This window comes from Sinocyclocheilus grahami, unplaced genomic scaffold (assembly GCF_001515645.1).
Source record: "Sinocyclocheilus grahami isolate Dianchi unplaced genomic scaffold, SAMN03320097.WGS_v1.1 scaffold361.1, whole genome shotgun sequence".
Classification (NCBI taxonomy): domain Eukaryota; kingdom Metazoa; phylum Chordata; class Actinopteri; order Cypriniformes; family Cyprinidae; genus Sinocyclocheilus; species Sinocyclocheilus grahami.
This window is the reverse complement of record NW_015505540.1, coordinates 666,356-687,612: the sequence shown is the minus strand read 5'-3', so window position 1 is coordinate 687,612 and position 21,257 is coordinate 666,356. Positions and strand designations below refer to the sequence as shown.

The 21,257-nt window shown below is 35.6% G+C and overlaps 1 protein-coding gene across 1 annotated transcript in view; it reads right to left on the bottom strand.

Moving 5' to 3' along the window:
* Positions 1 to 257: 257 nt before the first annotated feature.
* Positions 258 to 21,257, bottom strand: part of LOC107549059 (eyes absent homolog 4-like) — a 32,949-nt gene continuing 11,949 nt past the window's right edge. Inside the window, exons 3-19 of the mRNA XM_016229985.1 lie at positions 17,941 to 17,990; positions 16,599 to 16,717; positions 14,445 to 14,513; positions 14,171 to 14,248; positions 12,710 to 12,776; positions 12,411 to 12,553; positions 12,090 to 12,239; positions 10,932 to 11,008; positions 9,668 to 9,848; positions 8,698 to 8,834; positions 8,463 to 8,546; positions 6,908 to 6,997; positions 6,724 to 6,782; positions 6,387 to 6,547; positions 3,012 to 3,126; positions 2,801 to 2,922; positions 258 to 754 (exon numbers count right to left, since the gene is read on the bottom strand). Coding sequence (XP_016085471.1) covers positions 636 to 754; positions 2,801 to 2,922; positions 3,012 to 3,126; positions 6,387 to 6,547; positions 6,724 to 6,782; positions 6,908 to 6,997; positions 8,463 to 8,546; positions 8,698 to 8,834; positions 9,668 to 9,848; positions 10,932 to 11,008; positions 12,090 to 12,239; positions 12,411 to 12,553; positions 12,710 to 12,776; positions 14,171 to 14,248; positions 14,445 to 14,513; positions 16,599 to 16,717; positions 17,941 to 17,990 — 1,821 coding nt within the window. The 3' untranslated portion in view covers positions 258 to 635. The remainder of the gene's footprint in view (positions 755 to 2,800; positions 2,923 to 3,011; positions 3,127 to 6,386; positions 6,548 to 6,723; positions 6,783 to 6,907; positions 6,998 to 8,462; positions 8,547 to 8,697; positions 8,835 to 9,667; positions 9,849 to 10,931; positions 11,009 to 12,089; positions 12,240 to 12,410; positions 12,554 to 12,709; positions 12,777 to 14,170; positions 14,249 to 14,444; positions 14,514 to 16,598; positions 16,718 to 17,940; positions 17,991 to 21,257) is intronic.

Sequence of the window (21,257 nt, the reverse complement as noted above, 5' to 3'; positions counted from 1 at the left end):
CATTTCTTATTATTAATAATATCGAAAACATTTGTGTTGCTTTATTTATTTTTTGTGGAAACTACAACATCAGGATTCTGTGATAAATAGACAGTTTAAAAATTGCATTTATTTGAAACGGATATCTTTTTCAACAATGTATATATTAAATCTTTACTGTCACCTTTGATCAATTGAATGCATCCTTGCTGAATAAAAATTCACTGAGCCCAAACATTTGAACAGTAGTGTACACGAAGACTCATCATTCCACAAACTTTGTTTAGAAATGCTGCAATAGTGGTTTCCTAGAACAAAAGTATTCAACTGGGTCTTCAGGTTCAGCATCTCAGCAGATCATCTACAGGAGGTTTACTTGACCAATCTCAGACCACAGGAAGCTACGGGATGCGATTAGATGCCTGAGACCTTAGAGAACCTCAGTTGAATAGCTCTGTTCTAGATCGCTTGGGATCTGAGAAAGAAAAGTTGGTCTCAGATGATCAGAGGGAAAAAGCAACCGCTACAGACATCCCCATTTAAACTACAGATGAGGAAATAAATGAAGCACACAAGCTGCCGATCAGTTTCATCTAAAGCTCTAAAGCACACACAGGCAGGAAGTCCAATCTGAGAAGTCACACACTGCTTCTGGTTCACCTGCAGGTCGTTACCTTGGCAGCGGCCTGCTCCTCTTCTACACCATCCCCAATTACAACATACACTACCTTCCTGCCAAACCTCTGCATTACGCGCTCAAAGCAACTCTCTTTGCCTGCAACATAAACAAGGTGACAGGTCAGAGGCTTGGGGTCAGAGGTGAGATTTTACCTGGCTGGCTGCATGCTCCTCATCGCGCCCATCGCCAATCACAACATACGTTATGTTAGTGCCAAACCTGGATACTATACGTTCAAAACAGCTCTCTTTACCTGCGAAAACAAGGCATAGACATAAACCTTAACAAGCTCAGAACACATTCGCTTTACTCATGGGATGAACAAGCTGCATGATTATTGTGTGCGTGGTTGAGTATGATTATTTGAGAGCAGGAAGAAAAAGACACACAAGACTGATTGGATTTAAAACATAAGCCCAATTTAGATGGTAATTGTTTCTAATGGGGGCAACTGTAAAAGTACATTTGCATGGCACCTCAGTGATAAAACTCATGCTTTCAGATGGCTGTCACATGATTGTCTGCTGCAAACAAATTGTTTATTATTACTTGGACAATTAATAAATTCATATTTAATTTAATAATAGGAAAAATTTACACGCCATGGTTTAAATGGATTTGCATTTTATCTCTGAAAATAAAATTATTAGTTGTGCAAGCCCTAATTTATATAAACGTATATATAATAAATAGTAAAAAAAAAGTATCAAATGCCATAATAATGGCCCATTTCAAACGCCTATGTGATTGTTTTTTTTTCTTCTTTTTCTTCTTATTCTCTTTTTCTTGATCCACTCACTGTAGCAGATCAATGACGTAATATTATTCTAGTAAACTAGTATTATTCAGCATTATAGCAATACCGTACAGTGCTTGGCAGTGTTTAAAAAAATATATACAAAACAACTCCGAGATGTGGAGAACATTTTGGATTTGGATGGCAATAAAATCCTTAACTAGCCCCTGCAAATGTTGAATATACCTTATGTCCCCATGAGAAACAATTACCATTTAAATAGGGCTTTCTATCTATCTATCTATCCATCTATATTTGTATTATTATTATTTTTAATAAATGTGTGTAGTGTAGTAACATACAAAGAAAAAAAAAAAAAATACAATTTGGATTGTATTTTATGGAAAAATAATTAAAACATATTAAAAATAAAGTAAACTGTAAAAATAACATTTAGCGTTTAAATTTAATTGAATAATTTTTTTTAAATTAAATTGTGTAGTGGTAACATATGAAAAAATTTATTAATATTATTTGGATTGAATTTTTTTTTTTTACAAAATTCAATTAAATATACAAAACAACTCCGAGATGTGGAGAACATTTTGGATTTGGATGGCAATAAAATCCTTAACTAGCCCCTGCAAATGTTGAATATACCTTATGTCCCCATGAGAAACAATTACCATTTAAATAGGGCTTTCTATCTATCTATCTATCTATCCATCTATATTTGTATTATTATTATTTTTAATAAATGTGTGTAGTGTAGTAACATACAAAGAAAAAAAAAAAAAATACAATTTGGATTGTATTTTATGGAAAAATAATTAAAACATATTAAAAATAAAGTAAACTGTAAAAATAACATTTAGCGTTTAAATTTAATTTAATAATTTTTTTTTAATTAAATTGTGTAGTGGTAACATATGAAAAAATTTATTAATATTATTTGGATTGAATTTTTTTTTTTTTACAAAATTCAATTAAATTCAATTTATACTTATTTCTTCCATTTTCTTGTCTTTTCTTTATTTTATTTAAATTCCTTGTTATATATTTTTAGTTTTAGTATTATTTAGTTTTAGTAACTATAGTTATAGAATCACTTGACGAACCAATTCACATCGCCAGTTCAAGTTTACATTTAAAACAAGAGATCAGCCAATCAGAATCAATTCCACATGATCAGACAGAGTGAATGTGAACTTTATGACTAGGTCATCCTGATGTGTTTTGATTTATGATTTAATGCAATAATGTGAGCCAAAGCATGTTCCACATAGACTGAACTCTAAATTACCCTTGATTGCCAAAATGAAATGAAATGGAAATAAACAGTTCAACACAATTTACATGATGAACTCAAGGCAAAGTCTGCTTTATGGACCTGTATCTGAACTCACCTATTTTGGTTGCGCTGTAAATGTTTTCAATAGGAAACACTGAGCCCAGGCTATACAACAGCACCTTAGCCAGCGCAGGTATTAACTGTGTCGTTGTCACCAAGACATTAACACAGTTACTCCTGTGTGAGAGAGACAGAGATTGTGATTTTTTTGCTGTGTAAGCTATAGTCCTCAATGACAAAGGTTGATGATGCATGAAGAGACAGACCTTGAGCTGATGATTGACAGGGACTTGAGTGCACTGGTCAGCCAGGAGTCTGTGAGAGCCTCAACTTCTGCCCTCAGTTGGAGCCACGCCTCCCTCTTAGCCGGTCCCAGCAACCCTGAAACAGAGCAAAAACAAAATGCCACAATCATAAATAGAGCGTATATTATGGCATGAAACTGGGGTTTCTAATGGGCACAATCTTTAAAAGAAAAACAGATCACACTGCATTGTGGCACCCCACAATAGCAGAATACACATAAGCCCTCATGCTATAGAGTCATTTAATTAAGTTAATTTGTGCAATTCATTATACCTATGGAATAGTGTTGTTATTGTTCATTAAAATCAAATCTAACACTAAAACGAAATCTATTAAAAAATAAATAAAAATTAGAAATGTGTCTTGGCAACTAACTAAAATAAAATAAGTTGAAGTTGAATTACTAAAACTGAAATAATAAATTAAAGCTAAATAAAAATATTAAAAAACAAAAACAAATAAAAATAACCAAAGCACAACAAAAGTACTAAAAATGAAAGCAAAATACGGAAAATAAAAATAAAAGCTCATTCTAAATCAAATAAATACTATAATAGTGTGTATAAATAATATTTAGATATCTAGAGTTAATCCTGTAAAACTATTTCAACTTGTGATCAGATCTTACCTCCCACATTGTTTTTGTAAGTGCAGTACAACTCTTTGACTCTTCTGTATCGGAAAGCTAACTTCCTCATCCAGTCGACTCCGCCCCTAACACCTGTTGCTAGGCAGAGACTTGCGCTTGTCGCAGCTGCATGGAAGCCATCAGTGGCAAAACTGTAAGTACTGTTGATAATAACAATAACAATCCTGTTTTACATACAAGTAAAATACATATTCAGTCATATTTAAGACTTTATTTTTGTTACAGCTGCATGAGTAATGGGTGTCTTCAAAAGAATAGTTGAAATCAAAGTTTAAATACTGCTAAATCAATCAAATCATTCAGATGATAAACTCACCTGAGGTCCTGTCCGTTATCATCTGAAGAGGCGTCATCAATGTGCACCTGGTCACACTCCTGTCGAAACATAGTGGGTTACTACTGATAACCAGCAGGGGGCCACACAGTCACATAAACACACTCTGCCTGGGAAAAAAAAACAATTAAGACAAAGGAAGACAAGAGGAGAGCAGTTTGCTTACCTCTAAATCATTAAAAAATAGATGTGTATCAGCAAGATTGAAGATCATCTCCTCCATTCTTAAACCAAGAGTCACAGCCAAAGGGGCGTCCTGAGAATTCAAATGTTAATTATTAGGATATTTTTACTTGACAACTATCATCACCAATAAAGAACCTAACAAACATAGTTCAAATTTTAGGCGAGTTTGCAGTGGAGACATTTTGCTGTTGTCGGGACACTCCGTATTTGTATTTGTTTATTTTATTTTATATATATATATATATATTAAAAAAAAAAACATTTTAAGGCATCATAGACACTCCTGATGCAAAGGCTGTTCCAAAATTATGGTAAATCCATTATGTTTGGCCAAATTTTAAGACAGCTTTGAATGTATTGCAGAGAAGGCAATCCCAGAATGCACTGCAACAAGCTCAGCTCAGTACAACGTTTTATCTAGATGGCAAATGGAGCCATAGTCTGTGTAAAGGCGGCTATAACAGTAAATGATTAAATATATGCAAAGAACAAGTTAAGACAGAACATAACCTTAATATGCAAACTAAGCATATTATATATATATAAATCCAGTACGCAAAAATGATGATGACATCATTGCAGCCAGTTACATGAAAGCTGAAAATTCACTGTAGGGCAATGAAAGAAGAACTAATAACATAAGAACTTTAATTTTAACCCTCATAATGCATTTGGATTTCAAAAGACACAATAAAAAAAATAAATAATAGTTTTTAGTACAGCAACCAAACTCTAAATGTGCCAAAACTTAATCAAAATGAGAACAAACCCTAACCAGAATGTTTTAGGAATGTCAATAAAATCAGTGATTATTAAGAGTGCAGGTTGTATTGTGATTAATTCTGCAGTTTTGGCTTGATATGAATATTTCACATGCACATTTTGCTCAGTAAATAAAATGTTCCATGTTTCCATCAAATGATGACAGATACTACACTTGTCTCAGATCATCAGATGCTCTCACCCTTCAAACTACACACACACACACACACACACGGAGTGAAAGAACGAGAGAGGGGGAGGGCACCCAGCTGTAAAAATCATCATATGTGATGGAGTTTGTTGGCTCAGAGGTGATTGGCTGAGACAGTGAACGAGAATAGAAAAGCACACACACACACACACAAAGTTAATGGCGAAACTGACAGAGATTGAAAATGATGATTCAACTGTTTGAAAATGTTTAAACTTAATCTAAGCATATGTTAAAAAATAATTGAGGCAAATTTTTTTCAATCAAAATAAACAATTCAAGACATACTGGCGTAGAGCTGCTTTTCCCCACTTTTGAACTCTGATGTTTGGTAATTTCACAATCGTTGCAGTGATTAATCTATAGATCGGTGTGTGCTGGCGCTTGAGCTTGACAGCATGTGCAATGTCTCTGACGAGAGTGCTTAAGAACGGAGGGTTTTCATCGTCACAGAGCCTGCAGAAATAGCCCCAGAGCCGTGAATAGCCGCAGCTGTCTCTATGTCTCTCACCAACTGAACGACAAGAAATGAGGGAAGGTGTCAGAAGAAGACTGACGCTTCACACTCCTTGAGTCTGGCCGTCACAGTGCTGAATCTAACAACTCTGCTCTTCTGCGCTCTGCCTATGATAGAAGCGCACAGTTGTGGGAGTCATAATATTGGGTCAAGATTCAAAATTTACTATCGCATTCTGGAGATATACACAAAAAAATGGTTTTTCAGAGTTGTCAGCAAAACAAAGAATCTTGGAGTCTGTTTTACAGGAAAAATGCTACTTTAAAATGTCATGATTGATTCAATGTGTAACTTGTAATTTCTTTGTAATTATTTGTGAAATTTACTTGGAATTTTGTACACCTTTTGTACCGGGTGTGTGTTAGCATTTTTGAGAAAAAAAAACCCTGTGCACTTACATGCACTTCTAAATGTTGCTAATTTGCAGAAGTCAGCTCATTATAAAAAACTACTAAAACTGAAATAATAAATTAAAGCTAAATAAAAATATTAAAAAACAAAAACAAATAAAAATAACCAAAGCACAACAAAAGTACTAAAAATGAAAGCAAAATACGGAAAATAAAAATAAAAGCTCATTCTAAATCAAATAAATACTATAATAGTGTGTATAAATAATATTTAGATATCTAGAGTTAATCCTGTAAAACTATTTCAACTTGTGATCAGATCTTACCTCCCACATTGTTTTTGTAAGTGCAGTACAACTCTTTGACTCTTCTGTATCGGAAAGCTAACTTCCTCATCCAGTCGACTCCGCCCCTAACACCTGTTGCTAGGCAGAGACTTGCGCTTGTCGCAGCTGCATGGAAGCCATCAGTGGCAAAACTGTAAGTACTGTTGATAATAACAATAACAATCCTGTTTTACATACAAGTAAAATACATATTCAGTCATATTTAAGACTTTATTTTTGTTACAGCTGCATGAGTAATGGGTGTCTTCAAAAGAATAGTTTAAATCAAAGTTTAAATACTGCTAAATCAATCAAATCATTCAGATGATAAACTCACCTGAGGTCCTGTCCGTTATCATCTGAAGAGGCGTCATCAATGTGCACCTGGTCACACTCCTGTCGAAACATAGTGGGTTACTACTGATAACCAGCAGGGGGCCACACAGTCACATAAACACACTCTGCCTGGGAAAAAAAAACAATTAAGACAAAGGAAGACAAGAGGAGAGCAGTTTGCTTACCTCTAAATCATTAAAAAATAGATGTGTATCAGCAAGATTGAAGATCATCTCCTCCATTCTTAAACCAAGAGTCACAGCCAAAGGGGCGTCCTGAGAATTCAAATGTTAATTATTAGGATATTTTTACTTGACAACTATCATCACCAATAAAGAACCTAACAAACATAGTTCAAATTTTAGGCGAGTTTGCAGTGGAGACATTTTGCTGTTGTCGGGACACTCCGTATTTGTATTTTAGACCAGAATGTTTTAGGAATGTCAATAAAATCAGTGATTATTAAGAGGGCAGGTTGTATTGTGATTAATTCTGCAGTTTTGGCTTGATATGAATATTTCACATGCACATTTTGCTCAGTAAATAAAATGTTCCATGTTTCCATCAAATGATGACAGATACTACACTTGTCTCAGATCATCAGATGCTCTCACCCTTCAAACTACACACACACACACACACACACGGAGTGAAAGAACGAGAGAGGGGGAGGGCACCCAGCTGTAAAAATCATCATATGTGATGGAGTTTGTTGGCTCAGAGGTGATTGGCTGAGACAGTGAACGAGAATAGAAAAGCACACACACACACACACAAAGTTAATGGCGAAACTGACAGAGATTGAAAATGATGATTCAACTGTTTGAAAATGTTTAAACTTAATCTAAGCATATGTTAAAAAATAATTGAGGCAAATTTTTTTCAATCAAAATAAACAATTCAAGACATACTGGCGTAGAGCTGCTTTTCCCCACTTTTGAACTCTGATGTTTGGTAATTTCACAATCGTTGCAGTGATTAATCTATAGATCGGTGTGTGCTGGCGCTTGAGCTTGACAGCATGTGCAATGTCTCTGACGAGAGTGCTTAAGAACGGAGGGTTTTCATCGTCACAGAGCCTGCAGAAATAGCCCCAGAGCCGTGAATAGCCGCAGCTGTCTCTATGTCTCTCACCAACTGAACGACAAGAAATGAGGGAAGGTGTCAGAAGAAGACTGACGCTTCACACTCCTTGAGTCTGGCCGTCACAGTGCTGAATCTAACAACTCTGCTCTTCTGCGCTCTGCCTATGATAGAAGCGCACAGTTGTGGGAGTCATAATATTGGGTCAAGATTCAAAATTTACTATCGCATTCTGGAGATATACACAAAAAAATGGTTTTTCAGAGTTGTCAGCAAAACAAAGAATCTTGGAGTCTGTTTTACAGGAAAAATGCTACTTTAAAATGTCATGATTGATTCAATGTGTAACTTGTAATTTCTTTGTAATTATTTGTGAAATTTACTTGGAATTTTGTACACCTTTTGTACCGGGTGTGTGTTAGCATTTTTGAGAAAAAAAAACCCTGTGCACTTACATGCACTTCTAAATGTTGCTAATTTGCAGAAGTCAGCTCATTATAAAAAACAAATTATAGAATAAAACCATTTAAAGGTCATTTACATGACCTTACACGTCGACTTACTAAGAATAATCAGGAATCACAGGAAGATGCTCACTGTTACTACAGTTGAAGGAAGTGTTTAATATGTGTGCATAGTACGTGTGTTTACTCTCACCTTGCCGTACTTCTGTGCATAGGAGCCTGTGAGGAGTGAGTGAAACACAATAATGGTCTCATCCAGATCCCAAACAAACACTCTCTGTAAAAACATGCAAACACATGTTTGATCTCAGTAAACAAACAGTGATGACAGAGGGATTAGGTAGTGAAGAGTATGATTACATTAGATGATGTGAGCATCTGCTTCAACTGTGTGTGCATTTATGAGGTTTGCATCTATCTGTACATACCTCAAGGTCACTGTCAGGTGGTGGGGAGGGGTTGTTCTTTCTGCCCCGCCCTCTTGCTTTAGCCCCACCCCCTCGGCACGCCCGGTCCTCCATCTCCTTGATCGGCGTGGATGGGCTCTGCCCTGCCTCAAACTCACCTGTATATGGGAAACAAGAAACATTTATGACACACATCAAAGCTTTTAAAAGCTTGCTCATTGGCTTGAATATGCATGTTTCTGCCATAATCATAAACCTTTCAGCTGAGCTACAACAATTCAACCTGATACTTTATAAGTCCTGTAAATCAAATAAAAAATATATAATGCTGTGCTGTCACAGTTTTTCTTTTTAATCAGGAAATATATATGTGGATCTAAAATGGCAACATTTATGTTTGTACATTCTCATGTCTGTTTTTTATTTAAAAAACAACAACAACAACATGTTTTTAAAAAAGTATTGAAAGTGGGAAAGTGGCACATCTGATAGAACATAATCTTTGTGTGTCTATGCGTGTGAGCAAATTTACTGTAATGAGCTCTGTTGTACTGCAGCCAAGATAAATCACTGAGAAATGCAGCTTTAGAACCCCACTAAATTTTGGGCCTGCTGGACAAAACCCCCAATCACCATCACTCTACTAACATAATCAACAATTACAGCACATGATACTTTTGTGCCAAAGGCCGTGTAAAAGAACATTCTAACATCCATTCTAACTTTCAACTGCATCATTTGTTGCTTTATTGGAATGATTAACTTTAAACTATAATGGCAATGATCCAATTTTTGACAGATAACAGACAACAGTAGAGATGTTTGAGGTAAAACTTGATTTTTACACTTTCTGAAGAAAACTGCCTGTGCAAAAGTTGCTTCCATGATGCTAGAGGTTTTTGCCAGATTCAAAATTAGATGTTTTGGGGAGTTTTTAGATCATTGCTATGCTGTTGCTAGGATGGTCTGGGTGGCTGCTGATAGTGCTTACCTGGATTCAGGTCACCCGATTGTACTGTCATGACGGGGGTGGAGTCTTGCAGCTGATAGGTGGAGACTGAACTTGTGCCATCCAATGAGCTGTTAGATGTCATGTAGGAACCGTAGGAGGAGGTGGAGTAATACTGAGCATACTGATTCTGCCCAAAAGTTGTATAGGTGGGATATTCTTGCTAGGAACAAACAAAATTAAAATGATAAATAATACTTTATTTATTCATTGAGTACAAATCTGAGTCCAACCCAAACCGAAAGCTGTCCTTAAAGCAGACAGGGCATTTTTAAGTGAGGTCGATGCAAGTTGTTATGTGTTAAAAATGTATATGATGCAATCATTTTTTTGTTGAATAAAACATTGGTTTGATGTCATCTTTTACATTTTTGCCTGTTGTTTTATAATGTTTAAATGTTGCTGAAAAGCCTTTAATAGGCTGTTTAATGGCAAGTTTCATTGTGACAACCCCATACTGGTGTGATGAGTTTGAAGCCCGCTATTTGGGCATGTTGTCAAAAAACGTTTATGTATGTTCAATGAACTCATTTTCTTGATCAGTAATGGTGGAAATAATCAACATCTTTTTTTGTAGCAATGTACAGTAAATCTACCCTAAGAAATAAACACTGGAGTGTGACAACTAGCCCTGCTTCCCTCTATAATTCAGTGAAATGTGGAAAGAATATAGGTTTTATGTTCTTCTTGAATAAAAAAGAGAGAGGGAGTTTATCAGGGGAATAATAAAGAGAAAAAAAGATAAATAGGACTGGAACAGTACAGATTTCTGGCCCATCCACACAGAGCTTTTTATCACTCCCTGACTTCTCTTGTATCTTTGAGAGAGTTTTACATGCGCAGACACAGACGGATCTCTTACGGGAGATGACTCTAAAACTGTCATTGACTCAAGAACATGAGCGCTGCAGTAAAATGCTCTCAGCGAAACTCAACTGCTTTCACTCTCTCATTTCATCCTAATTCCGCTTACTCCTTCATTTCAACCATCGCCAGAACCTCACTTTGTTTACACAGCTAAATTCATCAGTGGGAGTCTAAGTGTAGTTGGGTCCTTTTCTTTGGCAGCACTTTTAATCATAAAAGTTTAGGGAAACATTAAGTCCTAAAAGCATAAATTCTCTCAGATGAAGGATGGTGATCTGTTCTCTGAGGCCTGGGCTGTTTTAAAAAGACTGTCAGTCCTTTGCTGAACTCTGACGTTATTGGTGCATATGTGTGTTCATCTGTGCACGTGTGACTGTACCTGTTGTGTGGTGAAGTTGCCTGGATTGGAGTTGTTGGATGTGTAGAGACCAGGAGAGGTTGTGAAACCTGACCCTGCTGATGGAGAGAAAAGCCAGTGTTAGTCAACCACTAACAGATCTCACGAAAAAGTAAAATAGCCAAATAGTAAAAACACAAAAGCGAAAATACTATCCTTAATTACTATCATAATGTTCAAAACCTGTATGCTGTTATTTTTTCTGCAGTACACAAAGGCACACAGACATTTTTTTTTTTTTTTAAGAATTCAATCCATACAACCACAGTTTATAGGGACCAAAGGCTGTCAAGCATCAAATAGGACAGGACAATGCAGAAAATGCATCATAAAAGTTGGCCAGCCTTATTGTGCAATATATTCCAAGTCTATTTTAGTATTATTTATACTCCATTTTAGTTTTTTTTGTCATTTTTATTAGTTTTTGTTCTTTTTAAACTGTAATATTTGGGCATAATTTTTTCAGTTTTAGTTTTTATCTAATTCCAGTTAGTAATTATAGTGCTGCAATTTAAACTTATTTAGTTTACTTAGTTTTCAAGGCAGCATTTCTAATTTTTGTTAAGTTTAAGTTTCTCTAATATTTTTTTCAGCTTTATTTCAATTAAACAAAATGTTTAAATAGTTTTAGTCAGCGATAACACTGATAATCTCATCCAGAATTCAAAATAATTTCACATTTAGTCACATTTGTTAGAGTCAATCAAATGGCATCAAATCTGAACTAGATGCAAACAGATCTTTTCAAAAGACTTTGAATATAGTGCTTAAGTCGTATGAACTACTTTTATTGCTTTTATGGTGTTTTTTCAGATCCTAGTCACTATGAACGGTCATTTTATGGCAACAGCTGCATAACGATTCCCCAAAAAATTTTAATTTATGTGCCTTAAATAAATAATAAATATATATGTAAATATTGACTATATGTTTAGGTAAACTGCTCCTTAAACTACTTTTTACAAGTAATTAGCAGATATTACAAGTGATTGTTATTTTTGTTGCATAACAACTGCATCTTCTACTGTGTCCTAATTTTTCTTTATTTACCATTTTATAAAACTGAATCAGCATTTGAAGCCATGCAGTATTATTAATATAGTTCCAGACTCTTATACTTGGTTGCATGAACATACTCACCTGACATCTGATAGGGTGAGTAGGCTGTCTGTCCAGGCTGAGGGGTGGTAAATCCAGGGCTATAGCTGAGCCCTGATTGGAGGGTTGATTGGGTTTGTGCCAGCCCTCCTTCTGTCTTTATGCCTGGCAACATCACCCCCAAATCTGTAGCTCAAGATCAAGAAAGTGGACATGTCAATCAAATTGGAATAATACTAAAGGCTCTTTCACATGATTTGCATATTCTATTGTAAATACTAGACTATATTATCATCATCACACTGAATAAACAACACGTAAATATGTCATCCATAAGCATGTGAACAAAAGTAAAGAACCTACCATAGGTGGAGAGGCCGTAGGGTGGAGTAGTTTGAGAGTAGGGTGTGTAAACTGTCGACTGCTGCATGCTAGTGAACTGTGATTGGCCTGTGTAGGCCGACATGGGAGGAGCCACGGGAGTAGACAGGATATGGGGGTAAGGCCTACCAATCAAAAACAAAATCAAAACATTCAGCTTTCATTTGATCAGATCAAGGGTCGCAGCCTTTTTGACATTAAGTGCCACTGTTAATTTGTCTCGTTCATGGTTAGATGTTTTTGCATGTACATATATAAATCAAAATGTGTCTATGTCTTACTTTGAGGGGTAGAGAGGAGGTGAATACTGGTGAGCCGGCCGAGGGCTGAATCCACTGCTGCTTATAACTACACAAATAACAAAAGAAGAAAAATCCAGAAATTAGCTAGACAGACTGAATTTTCATGGACAATGGCGCACACACACACAGGTTTGTTTTTATGGTTTATGGGGACTCTCCATAGGCATAATGGTTTTTATACTGTACAAACCGTATTTTCTATTGCCCTACACCAACCCTACCCCTTACAGGAAATTTTTTGATTTTCAAAAAAAACTAATTCTGAATTATTTATAAGCCTTTTGAATTACGGGGACACTTTCTCGTTGTAATACCTATGTCATACCCATGTTATTATACAACTTTGTGTCCTCAAACCACATAAACATGCACACACATACACACACACACATACACACTTTACTGGGATGTATCAGCAGTCAGTACTGCATGTCAGTTGTCGTTGGACTGAACGTGTAATTTATTACATATCACAACCATAAAATAAAATGTGTGCTGGACTTCTTCCATTTGAATAGATTTTGCCAAGAGCCTTCAATTTATATCCACACACACACGCAGCTCACTGTTTTGATTGACAGCTCACAGTCTTTCTCACCAGCTGGATTCAATTTAAGAAATCGCAGAAAAAAAAACAACAGGATCTATTCTCTCAAAAATCCTTCCTTCTACATCAAAGAATGTCCTCGTTTCCTCCTCCTGCCTTCCCTCTCTTCCTCTTTTCTCCTTGAGATGCAAAATCAAAAATTTTTTTGGCATTTGCTTGTCATAATCCCCCATTTTCTTAATCAGTATTTCTCTCTTATTTTTCAATAACATTTGTAAAATATATGTATATACACACACACATAGTCTCTGAAAACAACCATTTATAAGGAAAATAAATAAATAATATATTATTTATTTAATAATAATATGTTTTTTCTTGTTTTAAGCATAGGGCATATATATATATATATATATATATATATATATATATATAAAAGCCCCTATGTTTAAAACAAGAAAAACATATATGTTTTATAACTATAAAAAAAAAATTTTCCCTCCTGGAAACAGCTCTGACTTACCTAGTTAATCTTGCTTAATGATACTTTTTTACTGGAAAATAAGACAAGTATACACGTTTTTTTGCAGTGCATATAAACGAACATGCGGTTGTCTTCTCTATAGAGACATCACACTGTCAGCTCAAGCAAGGGCCTCAACCTTCTCTGCAGGGGAGTGCATGGACAGAGGGTTTCTCAGTCTCTGAGTGTGTGTGTGTGTGTGTGTTTGTGTGTGAGCACATTGATCTAAATAAAGAGTCTGTGGCTCTGATGACGTTCGCTCAAGGGCAGTACAAAGATTGAGGGCTCAGAGCTTTCAGCAAGTTCCCAAGCGGGATTACAACAGGCATTCTGAATGCAGCGCATGTGTGTGTGTGTGTGGATGTCTTACCTGACCCAGTGTAAGTGTCCAACCCAGTGTCTCCCGCCGAGCTCACAGACTCACTGCTGTTCAGAGGCTCAGACTTAACTTAAAGAGAGAGACCAAGAAAGATATAAGGCGCCCTGTCAGCTGTCAAATTCCTATCAAACCTCTCAAAATGAAAAAAACTCTGAAAGTAGTGAAGCAAAGCCTCCAAAGCACTGCACCCAAACACACACACACACACGTGCCATCATATATGTACACTCCACAAACACATGCAGTATACCATCGTTCTTCATACTTGGGGCAGTGGGCGGGGTACTGCAGCCCAGCAGCCAATCAGCCGTGTTTAGAATTGTCATGTTCTCTCCTGGGGGCGGAGTCAGATGTATAGTGGACTGTATTACCCATTCATTCTTTAATATTATGAATTTAGCACATACAGTTAAACCCAAAATTATATGGACACTTACATCACACTCAAAAACACAAAAAGTCACTAGATTGTATTTATTGTATTGTATTTATTATATAGACTTTTTATATTAAAATAAATAAATAAAATACATAAATATTTCCAATTTAAAATAATATAATTTATATTTATATATAAATTATAATTTATATTAATATATCACATTACTATAAAATCATTTAAAAATAAATATTTAAAATATTTTCCACACTTTTCAAGCAAAAATATATTGCATTTAAATGATAAAACAATGATAGCTAAAGTGTACAAAATGAAGACAAAAAGTGCTTGGATACTTATTGTTATCAAACGCTTGTAAAAAATGTTAGTTAATGTGATGAACTACACCTTTGGTTACTCTGTTGGGAAACCTATCCAGTGTTTTCTTATATTAACTAAAAATGACTTTGGGAAGTTGGTTAAAACAAATTGCAGATGAAATGGTTCAGAAAAAGACATTAGTTCTGAGAAAACAAAGTGGTTTACAAATCTCACTTTGATATAGATGATATTTTGTTATCTAATTCAATTAAATTAATACATTTAAGTGTGACTTAAGTGTCCAGATAATACATTTTGTGGCCACTGTAAAATCAAAAAATTCCCCATTCCATATTTTATAGAAAGTTTTGTATAGTAACTGATAACATTTTACAAATAGTAAAGAATACAATAATTAGTGAAAAGTGAAGTTGATAAATTCCTATAGAATTTCATTATAATGAAATTCACTTTCATTAAAACAAACATTTACCAATAGTACAGCCATCGTTTCCTGGTGTTCTCATAATAAAAAAATGACTTCATATAAATCATATTAGGTTTCCAAAACCATATTTTGCCACACTGAGTTTATGACAGCTCTGACAAAGGTGCATTTTCAGAAAAGAAAAAACATCTTGAATCAGTGTGACTTGATCAGTCCTCTAAAGTAAGATGAATGAGGCTTCATTGGCAGTGGGATTCATGTTGGGATATGTGTGTGTGTGGGTTGGTGGTTGAGTGGGCGGCTTGCGTGTGTGTGTGCATAGAGGGATTCAGTCTAGGCTGTGAGCTGATGAGGTAGACAGAGGAGAATGTTGAATATGTCGTTGTTTTGGCAGAAGCACAATCCCAGTGTGTGTGTGAATATGTGTGTGTATGTCAAGCTGTTAAAATCATTAGCTGAGCTCTAATCTAAATGATTTACTGAGTTCTGCTCCTTTTACTCTCTCAGTCTTTTGCTATTGTTTTATTCCGGCTATATGTCAAAAACAGATGAGCTCACACACACACAACACACACACACACACACACACACTCTCCACAAGGTCCCTAAACTTTACCTCTCTTGTGTACCACACAGTCATAGCCATACATCAAACACTCGCTTGCTAGGGTGTTGAGAGTCTATTTAGCCATGTGTATGTTTGCCTAGCGTTCTCTCTTAAAACGTTTGTTCAGCGTTTTCCTCAAGGAGAGAAAAGCGAGCGAGCGTGTGTTGACATCAGAGAGAAAATGAGAGTTTAAACGCAGGAAATAGTTTTCTGTGCACCAGGCTCTTGCTGAAACATGCACGGAGAAGTGCTGGGAAACGTTTCAGCACAAAGACACTTATACACATACACGCGTTCTTCCGTTTTAATTAGGCCTGTATGCAGTGTTTGACCTTTGAGGTTAGTGTGAGCTCGGAGCATCTCGGCACACGGCATTGCCACTAATCCACCAAACCCGCTCTGGACGGCACCAAAACCACCAGAACAAGAAACACTTTATCCTTGCAATCCGAACATCACACACCAGGACTGAACCCTGCTTTCAATTACAGCAAGAAACTCCACAGCGAAGAACATGGAGTGTACTGCACTAAAGCTGATTTCCTGTACTCAAAGCAATGCTTTGGTTGAAAGGCCCTATTTATCACCTAATATGTTGCTTGCTCACTCATGTACACTCGCAATTTCTTGCTTGCTTGCTCTTTGATTTGTCATTCTTTCATACCTCCGGTTCCATTGGTTGTGATGTTGTTGCTGAGGATGTTTTTGTCCAGTTTGGACGTGCTGTCACTGCCACTGTTAACAGAGTGCTGGGGGTCTGTTAGATCCTGCATCGCCAAGGCCCTGTGACGACAAATATAGCGGTTTAATACATTTACACTACCATTGAAAAGTTGGGGGTTGGTGAGAATTCTTAATATTTTTGAAAACAGTCTCTTATGCTCATCAATGCTGCATTTATTTGATCAGAAACAAAGTAAAAACAGTGGAATATTAATACAATTTAAAATAGCTGTTTTCTCTTTTAATATATTTTAAAATGCAATTTATTTCTGTAATGGAAAAGCTGAATCTTTAATGCATCCTTGCTAAATAAAAGTATTAATTTATTTCAAAAATAAAAAATCTTTCTGACCCCAAAATGGCCGTAACGCTCACAAACCAGAAAATGTGAGCAAAAACTGGCTTTGGCACTGTAAGAATGATAATATGACCCCCGCTCATGTGTCAAAAATATCTGCTAAAGAAAACATCTGTCCCAACTTGTGCATCTTCTAAGAGTTTTTACCTCAAAAAGCTGGGAAGCAGTTTATCTAGGTCATGTTTACCAAGGATCTAGCTTTCTTTTCTTCCATTCTTCACACTAAGTCATCCACATGAAAATATGAGGAACAAAATCACAATGTATCTTCATGTTATTATGTTAAACAGCCTGCATTGTTTAACGCTAATATGAATAAAAAACTGCCTAATATTCTCAATGTTATGAGGATAAAATAATTTATTTTGAATAAAACTTCACTAAATACTATTGCATGTAGTAAGAAATATTATTATTTGCTAATGCAATTTTGTTTATATGTAATATTGTTATGTATAAATGTATACATTACATGACCAACATATGTTTAAGTGTGCATGTTTTCTTTTTTTACCATTTTTAATTCCTGAAGTGTGTCAGATTATTATTTTCAAGTACAAATATTCCATGTATCTATCTTTCCCTGAACTACACTAATCCAAAGGACAAATGCACAAAGACAGCTCGTATAATAATGTAATGCCAAATAGAAACAGAATTGCTCCTTGTTGCTCTCGGTTTATAGCATAAACATCTGCGTGAAATTTCTGAATGCATCTCAAAGTACATAGTGCTAACACAGGTTTTATCCAGGTGAAGCTGTCTGCTTTACACCCACTCACATACAATGACGTTAACATCCCTCTTTATGTCTTTATGTATACAAAATTACACACTCCCACCGTCCACTGTCATTGGAACTCATAAATAATACCCTAAATGGATTCCAGTGGAGAATATGTGTGTGAATGTGTGTTCACTTTACCTGTTGTCTACTGGGTCTGGAGCATGGGAATCAGTGGTAGATTTCTTCACCTGTGGAAAGACCAGAAGAGACAGTTGATATATTAGTTTCTCATTCAGTGCATGAAGAAAACATTGCGCTCCCAGTCTGGAGTGATTTTTCAGCTACTTGACTCAATATGATGACCTCACTGTCCATGATTTTTGAAGCTACTGTTGCCATTTGAGCATGATTATTTGCTCCATTGCAGATGCTGTCCACTGAATGAAGAGAATATTAATAACAGAAAACAAGTTGTAGAATGGAAAAATCACAACATACACTAACGTGATATACATACGGTTTCCACAAAAATATCAAGCAGTGTGACTGATGACTGTTTTCAACATTGATAATAAGAAATATTTTTGAGCACTAAATCAGCATGTTAAAATGATTTCTGGTGACTGGAGTAATAGCTGCTGAAAAGCTTTACCAACAAAGGAATAAATTACATTTTAAAATGCATATTTGAAAGGATGATGAAAGCCACAACTACAAATATATACTGTTGTTAATCCGAAACACTAATGTGAATGTACCATATTCTGCACATTAGTTTCATTTACATAACAAAAATCTCTCTCTCTCTCTTACACACACACACACACACACACACAAAATACATTCTTTCCCATTCTACCAGTTTATCTTGGTTCTTCCTCTCTGTCATGCTCAATATTACTCAATACTGAGTTAATAAAACCATGACAGCAACTTTCCTCTTTGAATTTGTCCTTGTGATCAACTCTCTCCAAATCAAATCTACTCAAATCTACATTCTTTCTTACTGTCAAGGTCTCCAGCCAAAACAGTGCATAATTTCTTCTATTTTACATTCATACAGAAACTTAAATTCACATATATTTTTCTTGTTTTATATTTGAATATGTATATGAATATTTAAACACAATGTACTGTAAAACAAAAGGAAGGATTAAAGAGTGCTACAAGTCTATAAACTTCTCGCAATCAATTTACATGGTTCACCCCTCCCAAAACTGCTCGTAGTCATCTGGGTCTTAATTGAAAACACACATGCAGACCTGTGAGCACACATGCACATATACATGTGTGTGTCAGATGTAGCGTGTGCTTTTGGGGAGAATGTTTGGAGTGTGCAACCAGCAACTCATGTTCATACACACACATACACTGCCATTGATAAGTTTGGGGTCAATAAGATGTTTTAATGTTTTTGAAAGAAGTATCTCATGCTCACCAAGGCTGCATTTATTTGATCAAAAATACAGTAAAACAGTAATACTGTGAAATATCATTATTTTAAAATAACAATTTTCTATTTGAATATATTGAATATAAAATGCAATTTATTCATGTGATGGTAAAGCTGATTATTCAGCAGCCAAGACTCCAGTCTACAGTGTCACATGATCGTACAGAAATCATTTTAATATAGGATTTGCTGCTCAAGAAACAATCTTTATTATCATCAATGTTGAAAACAGCTTAATATTTTGATGGAAACAATAATACTTTTTTCATGATATTTTTCATGATGAAATAGTGTCACTTTTAATCAATTTAATGCATTCTTGCTATATAAAAGTAAACTTTCTTTAAAAAAAAACAAAAAAATCATACTGACAGCGTATATGCCGTACAAATGAGATTCAACAGATGACCTTGGGACATTAAGGCTCCTCTCAGAAAAGTACCTACAATTTAGGCTCATCTCTCTGGTTCTGTGTTCTGATTTGTGCGGAGTACGAACACACCCATTATGGTCTCCTCAAATTAGCCTGACACATTCAGGGACAGCAGGTGATCGAAGCCTACTGTGAATCTCTCTCTGACTGTAACTACTTCCTTGTCCAGCAGCATCTGTGCTCTTAGAGCAGTTAATAGCGCGTTTGAGAGCAGCCCAGCAGGATCCAACTCCTAATGAGGCCTGCTGGTGAACAATGATCTAAGACTGTTTAACTGTACACCGTTTATAGATTTATGAAGTGAAATTAGTAATTATTTGGCAGGCGGTTCGAAAAGTAACTACCAAAGGTTACCCTGCTGAAAAAAGCATGCCTAAGCTGTTTTTTTTTGGTCTTGACTGATTTAAGCTGGTCTTACTGGTCTCAACAATAAAAAGATTTTTCTCTTGACCAGCTCATTTTTACTCTACACTAACAACATTTTCAATGGCCCTACCACAATAGATAGATAGATAGATAGATAGATAGATAGATAGATAGATAGATAGATAGATAGATAGATAGATAGATAGATAGATAGATAGATAGATAGATAGATAGATAGATAACTGTTTATAATTACTTGTGAAATTAAGCAATTTCTGAGTGAAAATTGTTTCCACACCAAATTGTTTTCAGATAGATAGATAGATAGATAGATAGATAGATAGATAGATAGATAGATAACTGTTTATAATTACTTGTGAAATTAAGCAATTTCTGAGTGAAAATTGTTTCCACACCAAATTGTTTTCAGTGTCATAAATGTAGCCAAAAGGTTTAAAAACAATCATGCAAGGGCGTTTCTGCTTAGTTCTATATGCAGAATCCAGGCCTGCTTACAGGTACAGAGGCTTCACACACACACACACCAACACACAGAAAACAATCCCCCTTTTCTTGTTCTTTTTTGTGCTTTCAGTATTATGGTTATCAGCACTGTAACTTTATACTCTTCCTTTCATGTAAAATACATTGTTACCTGTGCCCCCCCCCACCCCTCCGCGCACCAACACACACACACACACACACACACACACACATTTTACCATATGCCCCTGGGAGGTGTAAGATTATCTGATGTGTCCCCTCCCTGAAACGCTCTTCTCTAAAGGTAGGGGAAGGCAACAGAGAGAGGAAGAGAGAAGAAGAAAAAGGAAACAGAAAAGAACAGAGAGTGTGTGACAGGGCAAAGAGCTGTATGTAATGCACACACACACACACACACACAACATGTATGTTTTTCAGGGTATTCCGATCAGGTGACAGTAGTGTATTCTGTTATATTTCCTGAGAACATTCAAACTCCCTGCGGACACTGAAAATAAGAAATAGAAACTAAAATTAGAACAAGCACACCCAGAAACACACATACGAAATCTGTTCCTCTGGACCAGTCCATTCAACCTCCTTGTTCTCAATTAGAAACTAATAAATTCATGCCAGCAAGATTTTAAATCATTTATGTAAATACTCTCAAAATGTAACATGGTAGTGCATGCTATAAAATGTTCTCTTTCTCGCTATAATATATATATATATATATATATATATATATATATATATATATATATATATATATATATATAT